The sequence below is a fragment of the Oryctolagus cuniculus genome, chromosome 7 (assembly GCF_964237555.1).
Source record: "Oryctolagus cuniculus chromosome 7, mOryCun1.1, whole genome shotgun sequence".
Classification (NCBI taxonomy): Eukaryota; Metazoa; Chordata; class Mammalia; order Lagomorpha; family Leporidae; genus Oryctolagus; species Oryctolagus cuniculus.
This window is the reverse complement of record NC_091438.1, coordinates 57677792-57695649: the sequence shown is the minus strand read 5'-3', so window position 1 is coordinate 57695649 and position 17858 is coordinate 57677792. Positions and strand designations below refer to the sequence as shown.

The following is a 17858-nucleotide window of genomic DNA, read 5'->3' as shown; positions in this document are numbered from 1 at the left end:
TCCCATGTTGGTGCAGAGGCTCAACGGCTTGGGCCATCCTCTACTGCTTGCCCAGGCCACAGCAGAGAGCCAGATCAGAAGTGGAACAGCTGGGACTTGAACTGGTGCCCATATGAGATGCCAGCACTGCAGGTGACGGCTTTACCTGCTACGCCACAGCACTGGCCCCTCACCTAGTTTATTACAAAGCCTCTTGGTGTTCCTTCTGCTGTTGCCCCCATCCCTAACCCCAGCAGACCATCTTTAGGGAAGTACCTAGAGTGCTATGGTTAAAATGTGGCTTGTGACTTGTCACTCCTCTGCTCAAAACCCTCTTCTGGTCTCCCATCTTCCTCAGAATACAAATGATTTGCTCTGTGAAGTCCCTACGTGCTCTGGGATTTACCTCTTTGCTATTTATTTTTCTGACTACATTCATCTACCTTTTTAGTCCTTTGTCCTCTTTCCAGCCACACATTCCCACCTTGGGGTCTTTGTATTTGCTCTTTTCTCTGGAGTTCTCTTCCTTCTGTATCCCTCACTTCCTTCATATATTTAATCAGAAGTTATCTCCACATTGACGCCTTCTCTGGTTACTCCATCGAAGTCTCAGCCCTAACATTTAGTATCCTTTTCTTTGCCTTACTCTTTAGTCCTTAGCATGTATCACTAGCTAGCATACCATGTATTTCATTATATATTGTCTGTCTGCCCACAGGAACCATGAGGACACTGTACTAGTGAATCACCTTTGCCTAAAGTGTAGGTGGCTGATATTTGTGGGATGAATTTCATTTTGATAGTACCTTTCCTGATTTTATAGTTAACTCTTTGAGGGCAGTTTGATTTTCAGGGTTTGTGATGCCTGAGTATGCTCGTATTTCTGTATTACTGAAAGATTTTTTTTACTTCAACATGTCTCTGTTACCTACAGGATAAAACTAGACTTGATACTAGTTAGCTTAAATACTGCCATCTGACTCATCTTTTTTAAATCTCCAAATAAATCCTTAATGCCTACAAACAGATCCTCCTTACAAAAAGCTTTTCTCCTCATTTTTTAATTTTTTTTTTTTTTTTTTTTTTTTTTTTTTGACAGGCAGAGTGGACAGTGAGAGAGAGAGACAGAGAGAAAGGTCTTCCTTTGCCGTTGGTTCACCCTCCAATGGCCGCCGCTGCAGCCGGCGCACCGCGCTGATCCGATGGCAGGAGCCAGGATCCAGGTGCTTTTCCTGGTCTCCCATGGGGTGCAGGGCCCAAGCACCTGGGCCATCCTCCACTGCACTCCCTGGCCATAGCAGAGAGCTGGCCTGGAAGAGGGGCAACCGGGACAGAATCCGGCGCCCCAACCGGGACTAGAACCCGGTATGCCGGCGCCGCAAGGTGGAGGATTAGCCTATTGAGCCACGGCGCCGGCTCCATTTTTTAATTTTTTTTTATTTTTTTTACTGTTGCCTCACTTGTAATGCCTTCACCAGAAGATTCTGGCAACGCTTTGCAGTGCCGTGCTTAGATCCTAGTTCCTCTTCCTTGTAGCTGTCTTTCAGCAATCCAGCCCATATCCATCTCTTTCCTCTTAAGTTTTGTACCATATGGTCTCGGTACTACTGATTTGGCAATTTTGTTGCTTTGAATTATAATTATTGTGAAATGGTTGAAAAATCCTTACTAATGACTGTTATTTGTATAAATTGTTTTGCTAACAGTGGCATAGTATAGAAAACCAAGGTGTTTACCGTAGGCTTCTCTGATGTTTGTATTCAACATGATAATTTTCATTTTATGTTAGCTCAAGGTGTGTTTGATAAACTTTCCAGCATGTTAGAATCACCTGAGGAAGTTTTTAAATATTCTGATTCCCAAGTTCCCAAATTACATCAGAATCTACAAATGGAACCCATGCATCAGTCTGCTTAAATCTCCCAGATAACTCTAATCTGTAGCTAGTGTTCAGAACAACCACTGGTTTAAGGCAAAAGGCAATTTGTTGGCTGTGTTTGTGATTTTCCTTTAGTCTTTATTTTAGTGGCCTACTTCAGTGCCTTGGAACAAATGAATTATTGTGTGTATTTTTTTTTTAAGATATATTTATTTGAGAGGCAAAGTGATAGAGCAAGAAGAGTGTAGGGAGAGGAAGAAATGAGGGAGGGATTGAGAGAGAGCACTTCCAAATGCTGGTTCACTCCCCAAATGGCTGCAACAATCAAGGCTTGTCCAGGCGGAAGTTAGGAGCCCAGAACCCCATCTAGGTCTCCCACATGGGTGATGGGGACCCAAGTGTTTTGTTTTTGTTTTTTAAGATTTATTTATTTGGAGTTAGAGTTACACAGAGAGAGAAGGAGAGGCAGAGAGAGAGAGAGGTCTTCCATCTGCTGGTTCACTCCCCAGTTGGCCTCAACGGCCAGAGCTGCGCCAATCCAAAGCCAGGAGCTTCTTCCCAGTCTCCCACATGGATCAGAGGCCCAAGGACTTGGACAATCTTCTGCTTTCCCAGGCCATAGCAGAGCTGAATTGGAAGTGGAGCAGCTGGGACTTGAACTGGTGCCCATTTGCGATGCAGGCACTGCAGGCTGTGCCTTTACCTACTACGCCACAGCGCTAGCCCCAGGGATCCAAGTTCTTGGGCCATCTTTGGCTGTTTTCCCAGGCACATTAGCTAGATGGCAAGTGGAAAAGCCAAGACTTGAACCAGGCACTCTAATGTGGGATACAAGGTCCAAAGTTGTATCTTAACCACAATGCCAAAAGTCTGCCTCAATATCTGAACTTTAAAAAAAAAAAAACTTTGAAATTTGATAACACCTAGATGTTTGCTTAATGAAAATAATTAAGTATTTTCTATGCCTTGGTCCATCTCCTACCTCACTAGATTCTTAAAAGCAGTTCTAAATGTGAGTAGGTATTATGCTCACAAATGAAGAAACTAAGCAATTAAGTAATAAAGCTAGCATGTGAAATCAGGACTGACTGCCAGTGATTTCGAAGTAAAATTTTGAAGGAAAGGTAAAAAGGTAAGATTTTTTTAAAATTACAGTGCCACAATGTGCCAGAGATACACCAGATATTAAAGGCAAAGTCTGTGTTTCCCACTATTTTTTTTTTTTTTTTTTTTCAGGCAGAGTGGACAGTGAGAGAGAGAGAAAGGTCTTCCTTTGCCGTTGGTTCACCCTCCAATGGCCGCCACGGCTGGCACGCTGCGGCCGGCGCACCGTGCTGATCCAAAGCCAGGAGCCAGGTGCTTCTCCTGGTCTCCCATGGGGTGCAGGGCCCAAGGACTTGGGCCATCCTCCACTGCACTCCCGGGCCACAGCAGAGAGCTGGCCTGGAAGAGGGGCAACCGGGACAGAATCTGGCGTCCTGACTGGGACTAGAACCCGGTGTGCCGGCGCTGCAAGATGGAGGATTAGCCTAGTGAGCCGCGGTGCCGGCTGATTCTGTTTCCATCCAGCATGGTTTCCCTCACTGCCAACTCTACCCTTTTGAACTTGACATAAGCATCTCTTACTCTCCACATCTAAATATCAAAGTGTATGATGTGGACTTTTCCCTAATTTTTTTTTTTTTTTTAAGATTTATTTATTTATTTGAAAGTCAGAGTTATACAGAGAGAGAAGGAGAAGCAGAGCGAGAGAGGTCGGTCTTCCATCCTCTGGTTCACTCCCCAGATGACCTCAAGGGCTAGAGCAGCACTGATCTGAAGCCAGGAGCCAGATGCTTCTTCCGGGCCTCCCACGTGGGTGCAGGGGCCCAAGAACTTGGGCCATCTTCTACTGCTTTCCCAGGCCACAGCAAAGAGCTGGATTGGAAGTGGAGCAGCCAGGTCTCAAACTGGTGCCCATATGGGATGCCAGCGCTTCAGGCCAGGGCATTAACCCGCTGCGCCACAGCACCGGCCCTCTCCCCCTTTTTTTAAGATTTATTTTATTTATTCGAAAAGCTGACTTAGAGGCAGAGACTGAGAGAGAGAGAGAGATCTTCTATCCACTGGTTCTCTCACCAAGTGGCCTCTGACCAGGGCTGGGCCATACCAAAACCGAGCGAAGAGTTTCTTCCACATCTCTCACATAGGTACAGGGGCCCAGGGACTTGGGCCATCTTTTGCTGCTTTCCCAGGCACATTAGCAGGGAGCTGGATCAGAAGTGGAGGAGCTGGGACTCAAACTGGCACCTATAGGGGATGCCAACATTGTAGGTGACAGCTTTACCTGCCCTCGCCACTTTGCCGGCCCTTCCCTAATTTCTTAACCTAGTTGTGACTGTTTCTAAAACAATGCTCATTTTATCTGGTGGTAGGTATTTTAATACATTTAAGCTCCTAGGCAACAAGTTGCTTATGTGATCTTTACAGTCATTTTCATCTCTTTTTCTGACTCACTGGAATATTCTATCTCAGACTTTTCTACTTCCTGGTTCTTGTTCTGGACATTTGGGCGTATCTGCTAATTGAACCATATAAGGTCCTTTCCCTCCTTTTGGTGTGTGAGTGTGTGAGAGAGAGAGATCAATGCTGTTTTTCATTTAAGATAAGAATTAAAAAAAAAAAAAGACTTTTTTTTTAATCTTCACTGAGATTGAGCCAACACTTTTTAAAGTTTTTTGTTCTATTTAACAGTTGATGACTTATGGTTCACCACTTATTTTGAACTTATGAGTGAACATTTAAGATGAGTACTTCAAGGGGCCAGCGATGTGGTGCAGTGGGTTAAAGCCCCAGCCTGCTGCACCCACATCCCATATGGATGCTGGTTCACATCCTGGCTGCTCCTCTTCCAATCCAGCTCTCTGCTATGGCCTGGGAAAGCAGTGGAAGATGGCCCAAGTCCTTGGGCCCCTGCACCCACATAGGTGACCCTGAAGAGGCTGGCTCCTGGCTTCGGATCAGCTCAGTTCTGGCCGTTGTGGTCATTTGGGAAGTGAACCAGCGGAATGGAAGACCTCTCTCTCGCTGGTTCTACCTCTCTCTGTAACTCTTTCAAAAAAAATAATAATAATTCTTAAAAAAAAAAAAATTACTTCAGGGCCAGTGCTGTGGCATAGGAGGTAAAGCCACCGCCTGTAGTGCTGGCATTATATGGGCTCTGGTTCAAGTCCTGGCTGCTCCACATTCTGATCCAGCTCTTTTCTATGGCCTGCGAAAACAGTAGATGGCCCAAGTCCTTGGGCCCCTGCACCTGTGTGGGAGACGAAGAAGCTCCTGGCTCCTGCTTTGAATCAGCCCATTTGGGGAGTGAACCAGCGAATGTAAGATTCTCTCTCTCTCTCTTTCTCTCTCTGTATCTGTCTTTGCCTCTATCTTTCAAATAAAATAAATCTTTAAAAAAAAAAAAAAAAGATGAGTACTACAAGATCTTTTACCAGAATTCTGCATATCTTATATTAGGAGAGTCCAGGATGAGAACTAAGGAATGATTTCCGGCCGGCGCCGTGGCTCACTAGGCTAATCCTCCGCCTTACGGCGCCGGCACACCGGTTCTAGTCCCGGTCGGGGCCCCGGATTCTGTCCCGGTTGCCCCTCTTCCAGGCCAGCTCTCTGCTGTGGCCCGGGAGTGCAGTGGAGGATGGCCCAAGTCCTTGGGCCCTGCACCCCATGGGAGACCAGGATAAGTACCTGGCTCCTGCCATCAGATCAGCGCGGTGCGCCAGCTGCGGAGGCCATTGGAGGGTGAACCAACGGCAAAAAGAAGACCTTTCTCTCTGTCTCTCTCTCTCACTGTCCACTCTGCCTGTCAAAAAAAAGGGGGGGGGGATGATTTCCTCCTAACTTGATGCATAGAGAAGTTATAAATTAAAAGAGAAGACTGAGAGAGATAATTAGAAAATAGAAACTGATGCTTGTTTAATTCTTGTTTATTATAAATTTTATGCTTAAGTATTGCTCTAGTTAAAACAGTTGCCTACCTTCTGTAATTGTCTGACAAAACTTAAAACTAGTTGCTAATAGACAAAACAGTTTCTAAGAATTACCTGTCCACTCTGCCTGTCAAAAAAAATTTAAAATAAATAAATAAATAAAATTACTAAAAATGGCTAAAGTGGTTTTTCAAAGAGTAAATGAGGCTGACGCCGTGGCTCACTAGGCTAATCCTCTGCTGCGGCGCCGGCACACCGGGTTCTAGTCCCGGTCGGGGCGCCGGATTCTTTCCCGGTTGCCCCTCTTCCAGTCCAGCTCTCGCTGTGGCCCGGGAGGGCAGTGGAGGATGGCCCAAGTCCTTGGGCCCTGCACCTGCATGGGAGACCAGGAGGAAGCACCTGGCTCCTGGCTTCGGAGCGGCCCTTTGGGGGGTGAGCCAATGGAAAGAAGACCTTAGCCTCTCTGTCTCTCTCACTGTCTAACTCTGCCTGTCAAAAAAAAAAAAAAAAGTAAATGAAGCAAATTATTTGGAGCTGCCACCATCTATTTTTTATTATGTTGATCCCAACCTAAGACATATATTGGGGCTAGCCTTATGACACACTGAGTTGAGCCTCTACTTTCGACTGAATGCTGGTTAGCCCTGACCATTCCACTTCTTATCTAGCTTCCTGCTAATTTGCCCATGAAGATAGCAAAGGATGGCTCAAGGATGAGGGCCTGTACCATCCATGTGAGAAACATGTTTCTCTTCCTCTGTCTCTGTCTCTGTCTCTCCCTCTGTCATTCTACCTTTCAGATAAATAAGTAAATAAATGTTTAAATCTTTTTTTATGAAAAGACTTACCTATATACTTTTTCAACTTTAGATCTTGCTGATAATGATAAATCATACTAAACTATGTGCATCTGAAATTGTATTTCCAAGTATGTTCTGAGTCTTTATAGTGTCACCAGGTCTAAACTGGAAACATATTTAGCTTATTTGGAATTAAAAAAAAAAAAAAAAGATAACAATAAGTTTGATTTAGTGAACCCAGTGTTTCATTTTGACCTAGAGACCAGTAAGATACATTTTTTTCTGGATTGCAGTACCAAATTAAATTCTGACTAGCTTCTGAGAATCCTCAACTAGCAGGGATTTTGTTTATTTACTTGATAGAGACTGAAACTGGAATTCTTGACCTAGTTTGATACTGTAATATATGCATGTCAAAAGCTTGGAATTTACACCTACTAAATTTATTGCCCCAGACAGTTTATTGTTGATAATTAAGGCCTTAGAACTAGATGGGAAACAAAAAAGAACCTGCAACTCTGCCTTTCAAATAAATCTTAGAAAAGAAAAGAATAAGGTATATCTCTTTCAGGAAAAGAAATGCAGCTGTTTGTGCTTGAATAACTCTACAATGGAGTAGGATAAAAATAGGTTAAATAAATATTTAGAGAGGCACAACTTGCTACTGTTGTCCTTTCTTAAAGTATATAGCCTACATGAAAAGATTGAAAAAAGCTTGGAAAGATGTAATACTTCAGAAAAACTTTTGGTCAGGAAAAAATTGCTATTGTATATAGTTATTATTAATTTTTAATGGTGATGGAGAATATAGGGTGACTAGGACATAAAGAATATCTGGAGGGGGCTGGGGCTGTGGCACAGTGGGTTAACACCCTGGCCTATAGCGCCGGCATCCCATATGGGCACCGGTTCTAGTCCCGGCTGCTTCTCTTCCGATCCAGCTCTCTGCTGTGGCCTGGGAAAGCAGTAGAAGATGGTCCAAGTCCTTGGGCCCCTGCACCCGCGTGGGAGACCCAGAGGAAGCTCCTGGCTCCTGGCTTTGGATCAGCACAGCTCCGGCCATTGAGGCCATCTTGGGGAGTGAACCAGCCGATGGAAGAACTCTCTCTGTGTCTCTACTTCTCTCTGTAACTCTGACTTTCAAATAAATAAATAAATCTTTAAGAAAAAAAAAAGAATATCTGGATAAGAGGAATTTACTTTTCAGTATTTAAAGGGATTGCTCAGTTTAGCTAGTTTTAAAATTTATTTCTTTTTTTAATTTTTTTATTTAAGATTTCTATTTATTTGAGAGGTAGAGTTACAGACAGTGAGAGACAGAGAGATAGGTCTTCCTTCCGTTGGTTCACTCCCCAAATGGCTGCAACGTCTTGAACTGCACCGATCCAGAGCCAGGAGCTTCTTCCTGGTCTCCCATGCAGGTGCAGGGGCCCAAGCACCTGGGCCATCTTCTACTGCTTTCCCAGGCCATAGCAGAGAGCTGGATTGGAAGAGGAGCAGCCAGGACTAGAACTGGCTCCTATATGGGATACAGGCGCCGCAAGCAGAGGATTAACCTACTGCGCCACGGTGCCGTCCCCAATTTGTTTATTTTGGTTCTGGAAACATAGAAAGAGAAGACAGATTAATAGAGCTCTCATATGGTAATTCACTCTCCCAAATGCCCAAAATGTCTAGGACTGGGCCAGTCCCGGTCCCCTACATGGGTGACAGGAACACAAGCACTTCAACCATCACTGCTGCCTTCCAGGGTGTGCATTAGTGGGAAGCTGGAACTGGAAGCCAGACACATGCAGCATCTAAACTGCCAGGCCAAGTCCCACTCCTTGATTTAATAATTTTTAATATTTTATTTTCACTTTATTTGAAAGGCAGAGAGAGGCAGACAAACAGATCTTCAATCCATTGGTTCACATCCCAAATGCTTGCAACATCCCAAACCAGGGCATTCTGAAGCCTGGAACTCAGTCCAGGAATGGCAGGGATCTGTGTACCTAAGCCATCACGTGCTGCCTCACAGGGTAGACATTTACAGGGATCTGGAATCAGAGTGGAGCAGGGACTGAAACTGGGCTCTTATATGAGATACAGGTATCCCAGGCAGAGTCCTAATACCAAATACTCATCCCTCTCTCTTTCTCTCTCTCTTTTTTTAAGAGACAACAGAAAGAAAGAAAGCACACGTGCATACTTTACTCCCAAAATGCCCACAATGGCCAGGAGTAGGCCAGGCCAAAGCTGGGAGCTAGAAACTCATTCTAAGTCTCTGCAGGGACCCGAATACTTGGCCAATCATCTGCTGCCTTACAGAGTGCACATTAGCAGGAACCTGGAACTGGAGGCTTAGCAGAGATGCTGTCATCTCAAGTGGCTGCCTAATGCTTAACTCTTAAGTGCTTCTTCTCTCTCCCAAATTCTTAAGGAGATACTCCACTTTAGGGGACAGGTTATGATTCAAAGACATTTTAAGAGATGGAAATTAAAAACCCATTAGCCAATTCAAGAGCCTTAATCTTTCATTTTTGTCATAGTATCTCATAATACTTTAAGAAAATTTCCTTTGTGTCATTTTATTCAAAAGGGATTTTGTAAACATTTATTAATCATTTGCTATGTGCCATTTAATTTGCTAGACCTTGTATTGTATAGAAAAGGAAAGCAAGCCAGTTTACTTCCCAAAAACAGGAATCTTTGGGGACAGAATAGTGTCTAAACTAATAATGGATGCCAGTTGCTTGTGATGCCAGCATCCCATCTGAATGCCTGTTTTAGTCCTGGCTATTCCAGTTCTGATCCAGGTCCCTGCTAGTGTGCCTGGGAAAGCAGCAGAGGATGACATAAGTGCTTGGGCTTTTGCCACCCAAGTGGGAGACCCAGATGAAGCTTCTAACTTCAGCCCGACCCTGCCCCAAAAGTGTGGGACCAACAGGTGAAAGATAGCTCACTTGCTCGCTCTCTTTCTGCCTTTCAAATAAATAAACCTTTTATAAAAGATTATTTAATAAGCTAAATATTTGAATTTTATACTTTTTGTAAATTCTTCCAATTTATTTTCTAGAGTGTCTTACTAAATTACAACGTGTGAAAACTCTTAAAAAATTAAACCATTTCTGGGGAACAATGGAATATGACATTCTCTGATTCATTACAGATATTAGTAATGTAAATATGAAATTTTTTTTTTTTTTTTTGACAGGCAGAGTGGACAGTGAGAGAGAGAGACAGAGAGAAAGGTCTTCCTTTGCCGTTGGTTCACCCTCCAATGGCCGCCGCGGCTGGCGCGCTGCGGCCGGCGCACCACGCTGATCCGATGGCAGGAGCCAGGAGCCAGGTGCTTTTCCTGGTCTCCCATGGGGTGCAGGGCCCAAGGACTTGGGCCATCCTCCACTGCACTCCCTGGCCACAGCAGAGGGCTGGCCTGGAAGAGGGGCAACCGGGACAGAATCCGGCGCCCCGACCGGGACTAGAACCCGGTGTGCCGGCGCCGCTAGGCGGAGGATTAGCCTAGTGAGCCGCGGCGCCGGCCCTGTAAATATGAAATTTTGAAGGGTCAATATTGTATAGTGGGTTAGGCTGCTGCTTGCATGGCCAGCATCCCATATCAGATTGCTAGTTCCTGTTCCAGCTACTCTGCTTCCTATCCAGCTCCCTGCTAATGTGCCTAGGAGAATAGCAGAGGATGGCCTAAATGCTTAGGCCCCTGCCACCTGTGTAGGAGATGAGAATGGAGTTCCTGGCTCCTGATTTCTGCCTAGCCCAGTCCTGGCTGTTGCAGCCGTTTGGGGAGTTAACCAGCTGATGGAAGATCGATCTCTCTCTCTCTCTTTCTTGCTCTGCCTTTCAAATAATAAATAAATACTTTATAAAAAATGAAATTTCGAATCTTGTTAAAATTGGCAAGGAAAATCCTGTTATGGGCATTTTACTTTATCTACCTTTCAGCGAGGTTAGAGGATAGAGATTGAGAAAAAAAATTAAATTTAGGGAAACTTATCCTTCATTGATTGTAGTTCTAAGTTTTAAATCCTCTATTAGATTTGAGAGAGTGGCATTGTGTATAAGGGTTAAGTTATTCCCTCTTTCATATGGAGCAGGGCTGGCATTGTGTCATAGCAGGTAAAGCTGCCACCTGTGGTGCTGGCATCCCATATGGTCCTAGCTATTTCACTTCTGATCCAGCTCCCTGGTAATGCACCTGGGGAAGCAGTGGAAGATGGCCCAAGTGCTTGCGCCCCTGCACCCGTGTGGGATACCTGGATGAAGCTGCTGGCTCCTGGCCTCGGACTGGCCCAGCTGCTGTCATTGCGGCCGTTTGGGGAGTGAAACAGCAGATGGATGCATGTTCTCTTTTTCTCTCTCTCTCTCTCTGTCTCTGTCTCTCTCTAGCTCTGCCTTTCAAGTAAATAAATCTTTTTAAAAAAGATAAAATATACCCTTTACTGCAGATACCATGTGATGAATGCTATGTAGAGTGAAATTGTTACTTTATGAAATAGGGATAATTTTTAAAGCCTTTTTATTAAAGTAACAGTTCAGTTTTGCTCAACTAAAACCTCTATATTAGTGGTTCTCAACAGAGGGGTGTTGACATTCTTTTCTTCTATGGGAAATGCCTGTTTTCTCCTTTGTTTCCTCATGCCAACCTTGAGAATGATTGAAAATCTCTGTTAGGGAAAGTGTCATTCCTCTTTGTGTTACAGCAAAAATATTTTTGCAGTCACTAACTTCTTAGCCATTTCTTTTCCCCATTTCACTCTACTAAATTTCATTTTAATTTCCACCCACTTCTGAAGCTGTGTAAGTGAAACTTTGACTCAATTCCTAGTTTAAAAAAAAATCTAAAAGAACAAAGCCAAATCCATGTTAATACTGCATAGTCTAATTGAAGTTTAGATTCAAGTTTTTTAAGACTTATTTTATTTGAAAGAATCAGAGAGAGGCCAGCGCCGCTGCTCATTGGGCTAATCTTCCGCCTGTGGCACTGGCACCCTGGGTTCTGGTCCTGGTTGGGGCGCCGGATTCTGTCCTGGTTGCTCCTCTTCCAGTCCAGCTCTCTGCTGTGGCCCAGGAGGGCAGTGGAGGATGGCCCAAGTCCTTGGGCCCTGCACCTGCATGGGAGACCAGGAGAAGCACCTGGCTCCTGGCTTCTGATTGGCGCAGCGTGGTGGCCACTTGAGGGGTGAGCCAATGGAAAAAGGAAGACTTTTCTCTCTGTCTCTCTCTCTCACTGTCTAACTCTGCCTGTCAAAAAGAAAAAAAAAAAAAAATCAGAGAGAGAGAGATCTTCCATCTGCTGGTTTACTCCCCAAATGGCCACAATGGTCAGGGCTGGACCAGGCTGAATCCAAGAGCCAAGAGCTTCCTCTCTGTCTCCCACGTGGGTGCAGGGGCCCAAGGACTTGGGCCATCTTCCGCTGTTTTTCCAGGCCCATTAGCAGGTAGCTGGATCAGAGGTGGAGCAGCTGGCACATGAACTGGCACTCATATGGGATGCTGGCACTGGGGACAGTGGCTTAACTCGCTCAGCAGCAGCACTGGTCCCTATTCATTTATAGATGAGGATTATAGTGTCTTCTCTGCCTACTTTAACAAGCTATTTGAGCTATCAAGAGAGTTCTATTAACAGTAAAATAGTATTCGTTTCTATAGGGCCCATCTCAGGTCTTAGTCTTGAGTATACACCAGTGTACAAGCGTAACTAGCATCTGTGCCAGGGCTTGACAAACCATGACCTGTGGGCCAAATCCAGTCCTCGACCTGTTCTCATAAAACCTATGAGCTAATGTTTTTGAATAGTTGAAAACAAAAGACTAATATTTCATGACATGAAAGTTACATGGAATACAAATGTTAGAGCCCAGAACAAAATTTTATTGGCACATAATCATGCTCATTTATTTATAGTTAAGACAGAAACTGTGTGGTCCACAAAGCACTAAAATATTAAATATCTGCCCTTCTATGTTAGCAATTTACTGACCCCTGCTCTGTGCTCTTAGAAGTCTTTGGGGGATGTTATAAAGTAAACATGTTTAGTGTAGGCTGGAAAAAAATAAAGTGGATACAGGGGCTAGGATTGGGAATGGTGGGGAGGGTGTAGCAGCTTATTTAAATATGAGAATTAAGAGAGGCTACTTTGTTTAGTAGGTTACATGAACAGAAACTTCAATGCAAATGGGAGTGAGCTATGTGATAGAAAACCATTTGTGAACCTAGCTGGAGATTTAAACTGTGGTAAAGGGGAAGAGGAAGCCAAATTGTGCAGGGTCTTGTAGACCATGAAGCAGATTTTAGATTTCATACTGAGTATGTAAATCTATCATTATTACGTCTGTTCAAAGTGTTTTTATGGTGCTGTATTTAAATAGTTATAAATCAGCTTAACACTTGAAAGACTGTCATGATTATCTAATACCAAGTAATCCACAATTTTATTCATGCTCTCAGAAAATAATGTGGAATTCCTTGCCATGATCATGTGTTTTAGGAGCCCATGTTGAAATCTTAAGATGATTACGTTATTTTACCACTCATTCAGTATGTCACCCTTGTCATAGCATGTATCTTCAAATATCCCAACTCATTTAAAAACTGGGAGATGTTCTTTTAAAAAGTATTACTTTAATATAAATGATTCATTTGTTTAAAAGCTTTATTTTATTTATTTATTTATGGATAGGCAGAGTGGACAGTGAGAGAGAGAGACAGAGAGAAAGGTCTTTCTTTTCCATTGGTTTACTCCCCAATGGCCGCTGCAGCCGGCGCTGATCCGAAGCCAGGAGCCAGGTGCTTCTCCTGGTCTCCCATGGGGTGCAGGGCCCAAGCACTTGGGCCATCCTCCACTGCACTCCTGGGCCACAGCAGAGAGCTGGACTGGAAGAGGAGCAACCAGGACAGAACCGGCGCCCCGACCAGGATTAGAACCCCGTGTGCCGGCACCGCAGGCGGAGGATTAGCCTATGTGGCACCGGCCTAAAAGCTTTACTTTTCAAAACAAAGAGTTAGTATGAAGAGTAGCATTGTTTAAATTAATTATCTTCAATTCATTAAGACATGTCCCAGTTTGTACATATTGTTTCCTCTGTGTGGAATGCCATCCCTGGTATTACCTACTCAGCCTTGAATTCAGCTCAAAACGTCACTGCCTTTAAAGACCACTCCCCTTCTTTACATGTGTAGAGTTGATTGCACTATGCACTTAATACCTGCTTGCTGTGTTTTCTCTAGATGTCAGTTTCTTGAGGGTAAGACAATGTCTTACTCAGTCTAAAGTATTTATTTACTGATACTTATCTTCCTAATCTGCCAAATGGATGAACTATTACTTTGTTTGCAATGTACGTTCGTCCATTATCCAAACTGTTGTGTCATTTCATTTGTACCAATTCCATTAGATCTGTAACTTAAAAGTTTGAGGGAACTTCAGGAATATTATACAATCAAACATTTTGTTATATAAGTGGTTTATAAAATGTTGCTGTGACTTTATTCCTTTTATGGAAGGTGCTTTTTTGGGTAGTGTATTTTTATTTTAATTTTATTTATTTATTTATTTATTTTTATTTTTTGACAGGCAGAGTGGACAGTGAGAGAGAGAGACAGACAGAGAGAAAGGTCTTCCTTTGCCGTTGGTTCATCCTCCAATGGCCGCCGCGGCCGGCGCGCTGTAGCCGGCGCACCGTGCTGATCCGATGGCAGGAGCCAGGTACTTATCCTGGTCTCCCATGGGGTGCAGGGCCCAAGTACTTGGGCCATCCTCCACTGTACTCTCTGGCCACAGCAGAGGGCTGGCCTGGAAAAGGGGCAACAGGGACAGAATCCGGCGCCCTGACCGGGACTAGAACCCGGTGTGCTGGCGCCGCAAGGTGGAGGATTAGCCTAGTGAGCCACGGCACTGGCTTTGGGTAGTGTATTAATATGTACATTTATTTTTTGACTACAAACACTTTGCTTGATTGAAGAGTTTCACAGTTATATAAGGATTATAGGAAATTTACTTTGACGGAAAGTGGGATATACCATAGACTTCAGATTTGCCATATATAGACTAAAAAAAGAAAAGGTCTGTTATTCAAAGTAGATTAACTGATTTTCTTTTTAAATTACTTAGTTATTTGAAAGGCAGAGTTAGAGAGAGAGAGATCTTCCATCCACTGGTTCTCTCTCCACATGTCTGCAACATCTAATGCTAAGCCAGGCTGCAGCCAGGAGCCAGGTGCTCCATCCAGGTCTACCATGGGTGGCAGGGGCCCAAGTACTTTGGGCCATCATCTGCTGTTTTCCCAGCTGCATTAGCAGGTAGCTGGGTCAGCATTGTGGAGTAGAGCTGGAACTTGGACTCATTTTCAGAAGATAAGCAATATATATAACTGTACTCAGCAGCAGCAAGTCTACTCCTCTTCCCTGCAATTCACCAGAGACAAGCTACAGGTAACAGAATAGGCAAGTAAATTCGAATGGCAGCACCAAATGTGTATGAAAAACCAGTAACATGAAAGGGAAGAACCAAACTCAACAGAGGGTCTAAATCTTGGGAAATAGCTGATAGGACAAGACTTTAAAATAAGTATAATTAATGTGCTCATAGTTTAAGTATATACTTATAAATAACTATAGTTAATGTGCATATTGTTGTGTACATACAAAATATATTAACAAAATCCTAGAAATTATAAATTTAGCAGTCGGAATAATTGTTTGAATCCAATATGAGCAGAACTGAAGAGCATATTACTAGATTGGAAAAAGGGGCCTAGGAATTCTTCCCAAAGTATGAAATAACAACCAAAAAAATAAGATAAAAAATTAGATCTGCAGGCTAGACCCTAACTTTTTTTTAAGATTTATTTTATTTATTATTTTATTTTATATATTTGAAAGAGTTTTACAGAGAGGGAGAGCCAGAGAGTGCAGGTTTACTCCCCAAATGACTGCAACAGTCAGAGCTGAGCTGATCTGAAACTAGGAGCCAGGAACTTCTCCCAGGTCTCCCATGCGGGTGCAGGGGCACAAGGAGTTGGGCCATCTTCTGCTTTCCCAGGCCATAGTGGAGAGCTGAATCTGAAGTGGAGCAACCAGGATTTGAACCGGTGCCCATAGGGGATGCTAGTGCTGCAGGTTAGGGTCTTAACCTGCTGCACCACAGCGCCGGCCCCATAGATTCTAACATTTTAGCATTTATTTATGATAGGAAGTCAAGAAAAGGAGAATGGCAAGAAATGTTTTCTATAGCGTTATTTAGGAACCCTTCTACAGGGTTGAATGGTAGAGCTGATAGAAGTCATCTTTACTTTACTTTTAAAATTAATGACGCTGCTGGGGTAGAAGTTTGGCACAGCCATGAAGATGCCATTTGAGGTACCTGCAATCCCATATCAGAATGCCCTGGGTTCAAGTCTTAGTTCCACTCTCCATTCCAGCTTCCTGCTAATGTACACCTTGGGAGGCAGCAGGTGGTGATACAAGTGATTGGGCCCCACCAGCTATGGTGGAGACCTAGATTGAGTTCCCAGCTCCTTCCTTTGACCTGGCCCAGCCTTGATATTGTGAGCATTTGGGAACTGAACCAATGAATGGAAGATCTCTTCTATCTGCCTTTCAAATAGGGAAAATAAATTAATTTTAAAAATTTGAAAGCCGTACCCAAAAAATTAGTAATACTTCTTACCCATTGTTGGGATTTTGACCTTTTATTCAATCCAATCAAAAGCTGGTAGTTTTGTCGTTTTGTGATACGGATTGGTTGTTGAGTTTTAGTGGTTTTTTTTTGTTTGTTTGTTTTTTGACAGGCAGAGTTAGACAGTGAGAGAGAGAGAGACAGAGAGAAAGGTCTTCCTTCCATTGATTCACCCCCCAAATGGCCGCTACGGCCAGCGCGCTGTGCTGATCCGATGGCAGGAGCCAGGTGCTTTCTCCTGGTCTCCCATGCGGGTACAGGGCCCAAGCACCTGGGCCATCCTCCACTGCACTCCCGGGCCACAGCAGAGAGCTGGCCTGGAAGAGGAGCAACCAGGACAGAATCCGGTGCCCCGACCAGGACTAGAACCTGAGTGCTGGTGCCGCAGGCGGAGGATTAGCCTAGTGAGCCGCAGCGCTGGCCAAGTTTTTTTTTTTTTTTTTTTTTTTTTTTTTTTGTAGATTTCTTTATTTATTTGAAAGTCAGAGTTACATGGAGAGAGGAGAGGCAGAGAAGGAGAGGTCTTCCATCTGCTGGTTCACTCCCCAGTTGCCCGCAATGGCCGCAGCTGCGCCGATCCAGAGCCAGGAGCTTCTTCTGGGTCTCCCACACGGGTGCAGGGGCCCAAGGACTTGGGCCATCTTCTACTGCTTTCCCAGGCCATAGCAGAGAGCTGGATCGGAAGAGGAGCAGCCGGGACCAGAACCGGCGCCCATATTGGATGCCAGCACTTCAGGCCAGGGCGTTAATCCACTGTGCCACAGCGCCATCTGGTTGTTGAATTTTAACAGTTTTTTCCAGCAAGAGTTGAGGTGATCACATGGAGTTGCTGTTTAAATTTGTAAATGAAAATGATATTGGGGCCAGCACTGTGGTGTGGCAGGTTAGGCCTCTACCTGTGATGCTGACATCCATGTAGATGCAGGTTCCAGTCCTGGCTGCTCCATTTCCAGTCCAGCTTCCTGTTGATGTACCTGGGAGGGCAATGAAAGATGGCCCGAGTGCTTGGGCCCTGCTACCAATGCAGGGGGCCTGAAAGAAGGCTCCTCGCTTTTGGCTTCAGATCAGCCCAGCTCTGGCCGTTGCAGCCATTTGGGGAGTGAGCCAGTGGATGGAAGATTTCTAAGTGAGATTAGGGTCACAACTCCATTTTTTCGAATGTAGTACGTTTTGACCAAAACCTGACCCTTCAGCTTTAAAAAAAATAAATAAAAGGATCAAAATAACATGTCTTTCCCAAAATCAGAAGATACTGATACTAGAAACAGCCATGGATGTTCTGTGAAAAGAAAATCTGAAGGTTCCTAAACAATAAAAGTGTTTTTTTTTTTTTTTAAGATTTTATTTATTTATTTGACAGAGTTACAGACAGTGAGAGGGAGAGACAGAGAGAAAGGTCTTCCATATGCCGGTTCACTCCCCAAATGGCTGCAGCACGCAGAGCTGAGCCAATCCAAAGCCAGGAGCCAGGAGCTTCTAGGTCTCCCACGCAGGTACAGGGCCCCAAGCACTTGGGCCATGTTCCACTGTTTTCCCAGGTCATAGCAGGGAGC

General features: G+C 44.2%; 1 protein-coding gene across 5 annotated transcripts in view; it reads left to right on the top strand.

Moving 5' to 3' along the window:
• CAPZA1 (capping actin protein of muscle Z-line subunit alpha 1) overlaps nucleotides 1–17858 on the top strand; it is a 52329-nt gene that overhangs the window by 9533 nt on the left and 24938 nt on the right. For 3 of the 5 annotated variants that reach the window (XM_051857398.2, XM_051857399.2, XM_070077874.1), the window contains exon 2: nucleotides 5121–5220. The exons of the other annotated variants lie outside the window; for them this stretch is intronic. In XM_051857398.2, the coding sequence (XP_051713358.1) occupies nucleotides 5121–5220 (100 nt within the window). The remainder of the gene's footprint in view (nucleotides 1–5120; nucleotides 5221–17858) is intronic. 5 annotated transcript variants of the gene reach the window in all.